We start from the raw sequence: 12,754 nt of genomic DNA, 5'->3' as shown, positions 1-12,754 counted from the left end.
TATTTAATGAATGGCTATTTTTTATTTTGAATTTATTAATTATTGCCATTCATTATAAATAAATTTCTATAAAAAATAAGGCTCAAAGAACTTTTTATATTATTTATATAGTTTTGAGCCTTATTTTGTCACTTTGGTATCTCTTTTCTGTTTTTTGCATTCAATGAAATCTAAATCATCAAGCCAAATACTGTGAAATATACACACCGTAAGAAGTGGCAAAAGAAACGTCATCTTAAAAAAAAAATTAACAATAGGGAACGAAAAGTCGTTTCTTTTGTATTAAACTTTTATATATAGTCGGTGTGAAACTGAAATATCAAAATCTATAGAAAAGCACAATTATTCAAAGTTTTATTCATTGGAAATTATTAGGTTATTACAGAAGTTTTTTCGTCTTTCACTTAATCCTTACAAATAAAAGTTACTGGTTAAAAATCCATTATATTGACTTCGTTTGATTGTTTATGTAACGTTGGCCACTTTCTCATTTACTTATACCCAATATCTCCTGTTTATTCATTAAAACATTTTACGGTTGTAATCATGACTAAGGTGAAAAATAATCATGTCTGTGTAAAATATCATCACATATATGCTCAAGTTTACTATTTTTATAAAGCTTTTCACATTTTCGCGTGTGCAGTGTGGTTCACACTTGCAGAGAAGGAATTGTCTACCGTTCTAGTTACAATGTTTAGTGCATGTGTGCTTCTCCTCTTGGACTGATAATAAACTACAAGTGTGTAATTTCATTGTATAACGAAATAGGTAGTGTTCTACAAAATAACTACACTTTTAACAAAAGTGTAAATGGGATCATATCCTTAATTTAATTCATGCTTTATTGTATATAGTCTTCAGCAAGTTCCATTTTTACGCATGCTATAAACTCAGGTCGAATGGTTGTTCTTTTAAGGAAAAAAAATCGATGAAAGTAGTCACCTTTTTTCCATCTCAATAAAGACCAAAATATGTATTTTGAGACATAATCTAAACCAACATATCGGTAAAAGTTGAGGTTTTATTCAAAAGCATTTTCCAATTAAAAGCGAAAACATCATCTTCATCTCATGAACGAAATACCTACAATTTTAAAGATAAGAGAATGTGTATGAAGCCCTTGTGTCATTATATATCTTGATTTTGTAACAAAAAAGTCTTAAGTATAAGTCTTATTTTATTGTAAAGCATTACAGTTGACCATTTTATTCGTCTGGACGTCATGACTAATACTTCTGTTACAGCTGTTCGTTGTTTCTATAAAAGCTCCTCATTGCTCTCTTCGCCATCTTTGTCATCAGCAAGCAAGGGAGACAATCCAACAGTTAGATCGGTTGTTTTTCTGTTAGGGTGCTTGTGTTGTCGCAAAGCACCTACGAAGAAAAGACCAAATACCAATACGGCAAAAACAACCACCACTATAAATAAAAAAACAAAAAAAAACATTAGATTAGTGACTGAAACCAAACTAAAAGAGGCCTTACCTTTCAATTTCAGGTCCTAGGATATGACTCAAATTCTCAGATTTGATTATAAACATACTAAAACGTATACCTAAATTACAACGAGTTTAAAGTAAGCAGTTAACAATGCATTTACTCAATAAAATATTTTGAAGTAATAAATAAATCATCAGAATTTGTGTGAATTTTAGTTTAGACGACATCTAGTTAACATACGAGATGACTTCCTAAGACTGCCGACGGTCACAAAACCCGATATAAACATAAAGGTAAAAATATAAATAGATAGCGACCTCGTGAATTAGACTTTTTTATGTCTGTTGATTTCATGTTATAGGTTAACAAATACGTTTATCATCGTTTTTACTTGTATAAGAATGACAGTTTTATGTATCGAATCAGTTAACGAAATGGTTCACATATGTTTCACTTTCAATTTTTACATTCTTTTCCTATTTCCTTGCAAGTGAATAGTTCACCCCGATGTCTCTTTACTTATTTTTGACAAAATTGAACTAAATTGGCTAATGAAAACGAATTATTATTTCATAATTTCACTTTTATTGATGGTTGAAACAAATAAAATCATAATCTATTTGTTTTCATAGCTAATGCTCAAATATTTATTTCATAGTTGGTTCAAATTGCTGCAATTAGTCAACATAATATACATGTATATTCCTTGGTGTTAACGGTGTATTACTTGCATTTTTTTCATACCCCTTTCAAATGTATTTATTCATGTGTAATGCCAAAAATAACAAGAAGGGCAAGGGTGAGGTTACAATTTAAAAAAAGGGTCATGTATTTAAAGTAAAGTAGTGATTTCGTCAATTTGAAAAAGGTTAATAATTAGTACGTCTGAATTTGCCACACTTACGAATTCAAGTTTTCTATAATTTTGATAAAAAATTTGTCTGAAAAGAATTACTTTTATTACACCATTTTGTAACAAAATGTAATTTGAAAGCGAAAGTGCGATTTAAAAACTTTTCTTTTATAATTGTCTAAACGAAATGCATTTCGAAATAAATGTTTTATCGGGCCATTTTATCAAAATATTATAGTGTAGAAAGAGTTAGACGTCCTAAACCACCAACGTCCCTTCTAGCGACACCTCGAAAAGTGTTGTGCAGCAACCGCATCTGGTCTTAATATCGTTAATACTGGACCGATGGGTATATTGTTAACGTCACGAGTACATGCAATAATTTAAAGAAAACGAATCTCATTAGAATGGCTTTTTAACATTTCAATTAAGGTGTAATACCACCAAATCATGGTACGTCACATCCGGTTGTATACGAAAGTAGGCCTAAAAAAATATTCCCTTGAATTTGACAGTTGTAGAAAATTAACCCTGCATTTCAATGCACTTAAATTTTTCTGAGTCATAAACATGTATGTTGGGTGTCTGAAAGCATCATTCTTTTTTTATTTGATGGTCTTATAAAATATTTTGGAACGTTAAAGTTACATAGTTACCAAAGCAGGTAACCAGCTAATAACAGTGTAAAAATGGGGTTGTTTACTTCCGGTGATAGTTACTTTCTTATATGCAATGAAATGTAGTGTGAAATTTTCACTGTAGCACTGGAAAGGATTAAACTTTATACATGCAAAGTATTTCTTTGGTTGAAATAAAGGTAAATACTGTACACTTTTTTTAAAAGTGCCAATTTAACAAAGACTAATAGGGAAAAATCAATGGTGGTATTACACCTATTTAGGGAAACTACATGTGCACTCGTGACCTTATTGTACTTTCATTTTAAAAATTATTACTAAACCAGTTCATACATTGTAAACATGGACTATTCGGAATGGATTGAGACACAGAAAGCACGTTTGAGTTAAATTTGCCTTGAAATGGGGGTTTACGGGTATTTGCTAAGTCTCATGGGTGGACAGACGAAGCTGTATTCAGTTTACTGTGTCAAATTTCAAATCTACCTTACAGTTTTGTTTATACAACATGTGAATTTTCATTTCAGTGTTAACCATGTTCTGAAGAGCGTTCTGTTGAAAAATCTTATATGTGAATTGGTCTGCAGATGACACTTCAGCATTAAAGTATATATCAACTAATGTCATGTTTTTTTAGGGTTTTTTTGGCCGCAAAAGTTTACAATTTGCCATTGTGCCGTCTGCATTTTGCACTGACAATAAATCATCAAACACTTATTCGCCCTGGATTTATACACATCAGAATCCAGTCTCACATACTTAAACTTTATAATTCTTACCATATTTTTTTACCAGCATTCCAAGGGACATAACCCTTTTTAAAAACATTTTGAGGTATTTTTTTATTACTCTTTCTCCCCATTTTCTAATGTAAAATACAAGAAAGTGGACTTTTTGTGTAAATCTATTAGAACTATACTGTTATGAGTAAATAAAAGACTTTGATACCAGTAACAATAAATGATTGACTGAAAGGGAACCTTTATTTGTCACAATAGGGGAACAGACCAAAAACTCAAGTTACACATAAGGGCTTATAGAAACTTCCGTGTAGACTGTTAACATTTATAGAGACAGTTCTTTCAGCTAAAACACTTTAATTATTGATTTAATCTTACATTTATTTCATTTTTTTGGAAAATAATCACATTTGTTTTATTTTTTAGACAGAAGATATCAAGTTTTGATGAAAAAAGAAGGAAGAAGGAAAAATGGACCAAAACAGACCTTCAAATGAACTCTAAAAGGTGCAATAAAATTGTTTATCATCTTAAAGTTGTCTTTTGTATTCTATTTAATCGTTTGAATGCATAGATCATGAGTATATGATCAGATATTAGTCAACACTGCGTTTTATAATAATACACTGAAATTAGGATTTTTCGAAAAAATTAGACTGAAATTGCCGTAGGATATGGCCTTACATTTTAGTTATTTTCCCTGAAACTATAGACTGAGACAATACTTGACAGTTATGCTTGAAATAACTTGCAAATGGAGGGAAAAAAATTACATTACGTTTATTTGACATTTAGGTGTTCATAGTAAATAATTCTACTCGCCATATAATAGAGATTATGATAAAATCATTGAATATTGTTTTTATTGGTATAAATATTGATTTTGTTATCAGTAAATAAAAAGAAAATTAAATATCACTTGTATGTTATATACATATACACATTCATGGATCTACAATCCGTCGATACCTGTATTTTGGCATTGCACACGATCATGCTTTTCTCTGGTTAGACTGTTTATGACGTCATTACACGAAATCCATTGGATGTTGGATGTTTACGGATTGATAGTTTAGACTTAGATGCATGATTTTTGTATTATTTGTTAGAGGCTTTGAACTAGCTGTCAATTAACTTCGAGTACTCTCATATCTGTACCTAGTGTATTTTTGTTGTTGAGATGATGTACAAGTACCCGTCCACGTCCACTTGTATTTTTATCCATCTGATCAGTTAAGCTATTTTCAATTGATTTTGATAATTTATTCTTATGTTGTACTGTTATACCACTGTCCAAGATTAGGGGGAGCGTTTAGATCCCGCTAACAGTTTAACCCTGCCACATTCTATATGGATGTGCCTGTACCAAGCCAAGAGCCTATAAATCAGGGGTTGTCGTTTGTTTATGTGTAACATATTTGTTATTTGCTCATTTTTTGTTTATAATTTAGGCCGTTAGTTTTCTCGTTTGAATTGTTTTACATTGTTATTTCGGGACCTTTTATAGCTGACTATGCGGTATGGTCTGTGCTCATTGTTGAGGGCCGTACGGTGACTTATAGTTGTAAGTTTCTGTGTCATTTTGGTCTCTTGTGGAGAGTTGCCTCATTGGCAATCATATCACTTTTTTTTTTTTTATATTATGATGATAAATTAGTATTTGTATTTAAGTAATTTGAAGTATATTTGTGATTGATAAATATTACAAAAAGCAATTAAACAAAACAAAGGCAAGACATAACTGTAAGAGATGAAACCGCCTATTCGGTTTGTCAAACGTTGTGGTTTTCAACAATATTGGCGTCGAACATCATCGAAGAGACATTTTAAATCAAAACAGATTGTCATTGACCTCAAAAGCTTACTAAACCTTTTAACAGACTTATTTAAAAGGGAAATTTCATTTCGGGGTTCTTCCTTGAAGGCTGTTTCTATAGCAACTGATTTGTTAATAAAGCAATACAAGTAAGTTTGCGTTTTTGTTTTTTTAAGGGCGGGTGTGCTGAATTGTGTTCTTTTTTCATCAGTGGTCTCCAACTGTTAAACAAATTATTTTATACCTTGTTGCATTAAAAAGTAGACACTTCAAGTTGAAATTAAATTCTATTCTCACTTACATGTTATAACTGTTAACTGGAATTGGTCCGCTTGGGTTGAAAACTCTCGGTCTAAGAGATGGTGCACATTATCTAAAGATCCGTTATTTGGAGCCGGCTGTATTCCAAGTATATGACACATAAGTGGATAAATATCAACCGACTCAAATGGCTCTGACACAATCCCTTTCTTAAAAGCTTGTCCAAAACCAATGAAAAAGGGTCGCATATTCGGTACTTTGTTTTGATCATAGCCATGCGAGCCTTCTAAAAATAAGAGCATGTAATGATTACAATTTTCATCTATATTTAGAATGAAATTCATAACAGTGTAGCTATGGCCATTCATTGACTGGGGAAAATTAGGTGAACGTTCGTCTGTAATGCCCACTGCTCACGACGTACTTATCATAGAAATTTAAACTGTGAGGTCACCAAAGGTTCTAAACGCCTAAATAAAATAATAAAAAATACTAATCAGGAATAACCTTTGTGATTTGAAAATAAATAAAAATGGCCTTCAACACAGAGTCTTGGCTCACACCGAACAGCAAGCTATAAAGGTTGAATACTTAAAATTCTTTACTTGATTTTTTGTTTATATGGTTTGACCATCAATTTTCCTAATATGATATCGCACGTTCTTTCAGATTATTTTTTTTTTACTTAATTGGCTTTAAAATTTACAATGCATGTTGTCGTTTGTTTATGTAGTTCATATGTGTTTTTCGTTTCTCGTTGGTTTTCCCGTTTGAATGGTTTTACACTAGTAGTTTTGGGGCCCTCTATAGCTTGCTGTTTGGTGTGAGCCAAGGGTCCGTGTTGCAGGTCGTACCTTGACCTATAATGGTTTACTTTTATGAATTATTACTTGGAGGGAGAGTTGTCTCATTGGCACTCATACCACATCTTCCTATATCTATCTATATCTATACATTTTTTTTTTCAACAAAAGAATACATCACAAGAATATAAGTTTTGTAAGAAACGTGAGAAATTGTGTTGGACTTGAAGATAAGGCAAAGAGACAAATGTCTGAAAGAATGAATCGTTTTATGGTATTAAACAAAGAAATCAAATAATTTTTTAATTATCCAGAACTCTTCACAAACAAAACCCACATGTATATGCATTGAATAAATAGTAGGCCATTCTTAAATGATCACACCGTAGAAGTAGTTGTGCTCTTAATCAATGAGATATTTTGTGAATTAACCCCATCAACTTAATAGTTTTTTTTACAATGGATAAACCTATTTTTTTATTATTATTAAATGATATCATCTCTGAACATTATTATTCTTATAAATGACACGGTTGTACGTGATGATTATAATAAATATTTAAAACAAATTCCTTTAAAGCTTTGTAAAAAGAAAGTTTCATTTTATGTATCGGAATGTGTAACAAGTGAATATTTCAATCCCCACTGGAAGGCCTCTGACAGACTGGGTGAGCCTAAAATCATAGCCGTTGACAAACAAGTTACAACCTACAAACGTTTTACTGTCGACCACACTGTTATGCAATTAATTCTAAAAGTATAATCATCTTCTATGTTTACAGGAACAACAGAATAATGCACAGTAAATAATTCCATTCAGTGGTTCTTTAAAAGAAGACATTTGTATGTTTTGCCCATAAGGTCCTATGTTAAACTAAGTCCCCCACTGACGGCCACCTTAGATTATAGCTCGGCTTCAAAGAATCAATACTTGGTTAGCACCCCATAAGGAACATGCATGTAATGTTTGGTTCCATTCTATTCAGTGGTTCTCTAGAAGAAATTCAATATGTAAAAAGTTAACGACGAAGGACGTTCAGGCCAGGTGAGCTAAAGAAGACGAGACTTTTCTTAATAAGGGCAATAAGAAAGTTGAAAATTGTTTTTACTTACTAGAAATATTTTTAAGTAGACTTAAACTTTTAGTGTTTCCAATGAAATGCCCCTCTTTTGCTTCCAAGATGAATTCCATTATCCTTCTGTTATTGCAATAATGTACCCGACTCATATATTTATCACATTTTCTGTAGACATATATCTTTGGTATTGCACTTAAACTCCTGTGTAATTTATCTAAGTCTGTACCTATTCACAAAAAAAAACATACTGTTATAACAAAATCTACACAGCAATAAGATAAGAAAGTTGTATGTATTCTGAAATATCTGAATAGTTTTATTCGTTTATACTATATTTTTGAAGTGCGATTGTCAGGCAATACATTACAGTATTTTATTTTAGATTTTTTTACGAGATATGATTTATAATTTGTTGACCATTCTTCACAAATGGGTTCCTTAAAACAACAATAGCATGGTTAACATCTAGCAAATAAGTTCGCTCAAACCTTGCAGTAGTCGTCTAGAATAGTTTGCTCTATGTTGGAAACTTCATGTGTCTTAGAGAAGAAGAACAGCAATAATAGTTCTCTCCAACCACGTTTTTCTCTTTTTAAAGTGCGTGTTTAGTAATTTTGTTGAATGAAGACGTAAAAGGTGGCGATATACCCATAATGGCGAGTTACCCTACTTTCCCCTATAGATACACGATATCTTTTTTATTTACATTAGGCTCTCTTATTCTTATTTTCAATCACTAACTTAAACTCTTCCGAGCCTTATTGTTCTTATCATAAGTATAAGAGAATCAATAAGTAGGGATAGAAAATTAAGAGCAGTTGTCTTAAAACACGAACTATAAATTAATTACCTTCAGTTGGTTCCAAGGTAAATACATTGTGTACACCGCTAACGGTTGTATAAGACTTTGGATCTATATTATAATCATCTAAATTAATCTGACCAACTTTCATGGAAAGGAGATTCGTATGTCCGTGGTCAGCGGTTACTATTAAATTTATTTCCTCCCAAAGATTTGATTCCACCAATGTATGCTTAAGATATCCCAATGTATCATCAAGTTTAAAGATTATTCGTTGTACTTCATCTGTGATAGTACCATCCGCATTATCTGGACCATATTTATGCGCAGTGAGATCGGGATCAGAAAAATGCAATATTCCTAAATTTATTGGTCTGATATTTTCTTTATCGTTTCTAAACCATCTGATTAAAGTATCAACTCTTACTTTCCAGTCTGAAACAGTTTCATTAAATTCATCTGCCGGCATTACCCGTGGCATGTATGATTTCATTGCTGCGACACCAGTTGGCCACCATATGACGCCACTATCCCTATGCGATCCTGCGTTTTGATTGGTGACCCATATAGGTTCACCCCCGCTGTCGAACCATTTTGATTCAAAGTTTTGTCTAAAATTTGCTATGTCAAATTTATCTTCTAAGTATGGGTCCCAAAATACATTGTCTACAACACCATGGCTTTCAGGATATAGACCAGTAGCTATCGTCATGTGATTCGGGTATGTAACAGTTGGAAATACGTTTTTGATAAACTTGGCTTTCACACCATTTTCAATTAGGTAAGTGAAATTAGTTATCTTATCGAGAGGAAGATTGTCTAGATAATTGTACCTAAAGCCATCCATAGAAATAAGAATTAGTTTAGGAAGATGTATTTCTTTCGAAAAGCAGACTGGTACCATTTCAGATAATAGTAGTATAAAAGTAACTTGAACAATGTCTTGAAAATGATAAAGTTGCATGATAAGATGTCATAAGTTGAAACAAGAGTTATCACTCCTATTCTTATGTATTGTTTTCACAGATCAAAAAGTAAAATAAATAAAATACACAACAACAAAAAAACTAAACAAAGCCTATACATCGGTCATTAACGAATTACCTTTGACCTTTGAACTGTTAATTAGCCATCTCATTAATAAGTTTCACGGCATGAAAGTTTACGTATCAAAATATCAGGTAGTAGATGTTTCAAACATTTAATCCACAAAACACGTAAAAGGTAAATATATTAGGTGTATTTATTTTTTGTTGCACACATCCTGTAATTAAATGTCAATGTACATTGTAGAGGATCTAGATGAGTTTTACAAATCAGCGAATAATGGACCGATCGTCCAGAAATATAGGCAGAAAAAAATATAGAATTGAGACAGATTGGCCAAAAATGATTCATATAGAATAGTGTTAACGAAACGAGAATGACAGGCAAAACACATCCATAATAAAGGTTACGGAAAAAACTACCTAGAAAAATGAAAGCACACCATCCAGACCCCCATTGTAGTTTGCATCGGTAGTCTTGATATATGTATGGCTACATGGAAATGACAGTTTTGTATGTTTTATTTTTTAAAACCTATTTTACCAATTTATTCAATTATGTTTAAGATTTAAAAAAAAAAATTAAAACAAAAAAAACAAGAATGTGTCTTAAGTACACGGATGCCCCACTCGCACTATCATTTTCCATGTTCAATGGACCGTGAAATTGGGTAAAAAATCTAATTTGGCATTAAAATTAGAAAGATCATACAATAAAGGAAACATGTATACTAAGTTTCAAGTTGTTTGGTCTTCAACTTCATCAAAAACTGTATTGCTTGACCCTTATGGGTGTAATTTTGCAATAAAGATATACATGTATTATTGAAAAACATCTTTTTTTATCATATTTACCTGTAATATTATTACATATAATATAAGCACAAATGAAATGTTTTATTTTTGGAGCAAATGATATATAGTGAAAGACTTTTTTTGGTGCAAATGAAATTCTTATTGCCGCAAAAACAAAGCACCAGAACAGAGTTTGTACTTAAATAAGCAGATTTATTTCAAAATTGCACTTACGTTTGCTTACTAATTAACCGAGTTTGTACTAACATGAGCAACACGACGGGTGCCATAGGTCGAGCAAGATCTTTGTACTCTTTCGTAGCACCAGAGATCACCCTAGGTTTTTAATGGGGTGCGTATTGTTTAGTTATAATTTAGTTTTCTATATTTGCCTATTGTCCGTTTTTCGTTTTTCTATGACATTTTCGTTTTTTTTCTTATGCGTTTTAAAATCACTTTGTTATCTTTCGAATATCTTGTACAGAGAATTTTTTTTTCAATATGAAAAATGTGTAACTTATATTATAATTTTTTTTAATCTGTAAAAAAAAAGGGGGGACTAGCTCCATTAAGAGTAATCCACATTTAACGGGGCTTATAAGAAACACACTCCCCTCGTTACTTAGCACTCTTTTACACGAAAAGAGCTCTTTGCTGTATTGAAAAAAAAAGAAAACTGCTATTCCATAAACATGTTATTTATGTTTTAATCATGTTAATGTTACACCACTGTCCTAGGTTAGGGCGAGGGTTGGGATCCCGCTAAAAAAAATTCAACCCCGCCACGATCGGTATGTATGTGCATATCCCAAGTCATGAGCCTGTAATTCAGTGGTTGTCGTTTCTTGATGTGTTACATATTTGTTTTTCGTTCAATTTGTACATAAATTAGGCCGTTAGTTTTCTCGTTTGATTTGTTTTTTGACGTTTGTCATTTCGGGGCCATTTATAGGTGACTATGCGATATAGGCCATACAGTGGCCTATAATTGTTAATTTTTGTGTCATTTTGGCTCTTGTCTCATTGGCAATTATACCACATCTTCTTTTTTTTATATTTAACTATTTCATCCGATTGTTCTCTTTGCTTAACAATCTGTCTAAACGTTTCTGACTAAAAAAAACCAAACAGACTATGTTGTTATAAAATCTAATACTACAAACCACTAATATGAAAATATAATTTACACAGTAGGTATAGTGTCCGGCGAAGAACTTGTATTTTCCGAGTCAATTGGGTCCACTTTTTTCGAAAGTAGGTCAGGTTTTTTTTGAGTGAATTTATAAGCGATCATATCGATTTACTGCTATTTCGCGAGTATAATAGTTTTATTCATGACATTTCATCTTATTCTGCATGAATGCTATACATGTTTTGAACAAAAACAACGCAGAATTTCATTGCAGTTCACTTGCAGTATACTGTTTTGTATCATTTGTTTTGTTTTCGAAAATGTCCGGGTTTTTTTTTTTTTTTTTTTTTTAAACTGTCAAAGGTTCGACTGAATGGCAAAAACCTAGTTTGTGACAGGTTAAAGCTTATAATCAGCTAGAATTCTTTCTTGAAACTAAAAAAAGTGGTAAACGAAAACTGCTCAAATTTCAATAATCCCATAAAAACAAAAATTGTATTAAAGTATCTGTATATCTAAGTATATAATTATAGATTCTAGGTGCACATGTCCGTTGACATTTGCATTGGTATGTGTATAAAAATGGCGTTAATCTATATTTTGAAATAAAGCATTGTAAAAAGGCTAAATTAAACGTTTTTAAATGAAAATAATGTAAGGTTGATCATATCTTGTTATCAAAAATACTAGTTAACCTTCTATTATCTTGTATATGAGGTTCTAGCATTTTTTTTCACGATTTATCAGAAAGGAAATCTGTTTACATTTCGATCATAGTTAATAAAAAATAATTGGTCACACTCGTTTAAACCCGTCAAAAATCCCCCGAAAAAAACTAAATTCCAGCCAAACAATGTACCTACCGTGATTTAGAATATATAATTACATTGATTAATCCAGCTGTTACCGCTATAACAATAGAACAGTTAAGAAAACTAAATGTATGGCATGTACAACAAAACATAATGCACAAAATCAATGTCAAATTTCTAACATACATAATCACAAAGTTAGACAATATACTGTTACAGTATGTATCATTTATGATAACACAAGACATTAGCAAAACACGTTAAGTATCTTGTATGGCGAAAAATGAACAAAGCAAAAGTATTTCTTTTCCTTTGAAATATGCAAAAAAATCTATAATTATATTGTACAAACACAAGCATATAAGTTTCTCGTTTGCATTATTTACCAATGTCATTCTGGGCCTTTTTAAAGCTTGCTATGCGGTAATGGTTTTGTTCATTGTTGAAGAACGTGTATACGGTGTCATTAGTCTATGTTGCAGAGTTGTTCCATTGACAATCCTACCATATCTAAAAACAAGTAGCTTTTTACGAC

At 31.7% G+C, this 12,754-nt stretch overlaps 1 protein-coding gene and 1 long non-coding RNA gene across 2 annotated transcripts; one reads left to right on the top strand and one right to left on the bottom strand.

Moving 5' to 3' along the window:
• Window positions 1-1,167: 1,167 nt before the first annotated feature.
• LOC143047258 (ectonucleotide pyrophosphatase/phosphodiesterase family member 5-like) lies at window positions 1,168-9,520 on the bottom strand. The gene is made up of 4 exons (XM_076220281.1): window positions 8,483-9,520; window positions 7,667-7,858; window positions 5,791-6,036; window positions 1,168-1,421 (listed from the first exon to the last, which is right to left on the bottom strand). The coding sequence occupies exons 1-4, from the start codon at window positions 9,396-9,398 to the stop codon at window positions 1,261-1,263; spliced, it is 1,515 nt and encodes a 504-aa protein (XP_076076396.1). The 5' UTR covers window positions 9,399-9,520; the 3' UTR covers window positions 1,168-1,260.
• On the top strand, window positions 3,005-4,208 carry LOC143049057 (uncharacterized). The gene is made up of 3 exons (XR_012970029.1): window positions 3,005-3,112; window positions 3,461-3,539; window positions 4,100-4,208. It is a non-coding gene; the product is annotated as an uncharacterized LOC143049057 (long non-coding RNA).
• Window positions 9,521-12,754: the final 3,234 nt, after the last annotated feature.

This window comes from Mytilus galloprovincialis, chromosome 10, assembly GCF_965363235.1.
Source record: "Mytilus galloprovincialis chromosome 10, xbMytGall1.hap1.1, whole genome shotgun sequence".
Lineage (NCBI taxonomy): Eukaryota > Metazoa > Mollusca > Bivalvia > Mytilida > Mytilidae > Mytilus > Mytilus galloprovincialis.
The sequence above is the reverse complement of the archived record's forward strand: the minus strand, read 5'-3'. Positions and strand labels throughout refer to the sequence as shown.

What these genes read in the sequence shown, in the direction of transcription:
- LOC143047258 (XM_076220281.1), bottom strand. Translation starts at nt 9,398, where the DNA reads ATGCAACTTTATCATTTTCAAGACATTGTTCAAGTTACTTTTATACTA. An exon ending in TACCTTGGAACCAACTGAAG is followed by an intron (nt 7,859 to 8,482) that starts GTAATTAATTTA and finishes TTTTGTGAATAG; the next exon opens with GTACAGACTTAGATAAATTA. An exon ending in TCTACTTAAAAATATTTCTA is followed by an intron (nt 6,037 to 7,666) that starts GTAAGTAAAAAC and finishes TCTTATTTTTAG; the next exon opens with AAGGCTCGCATGGCTATGAT.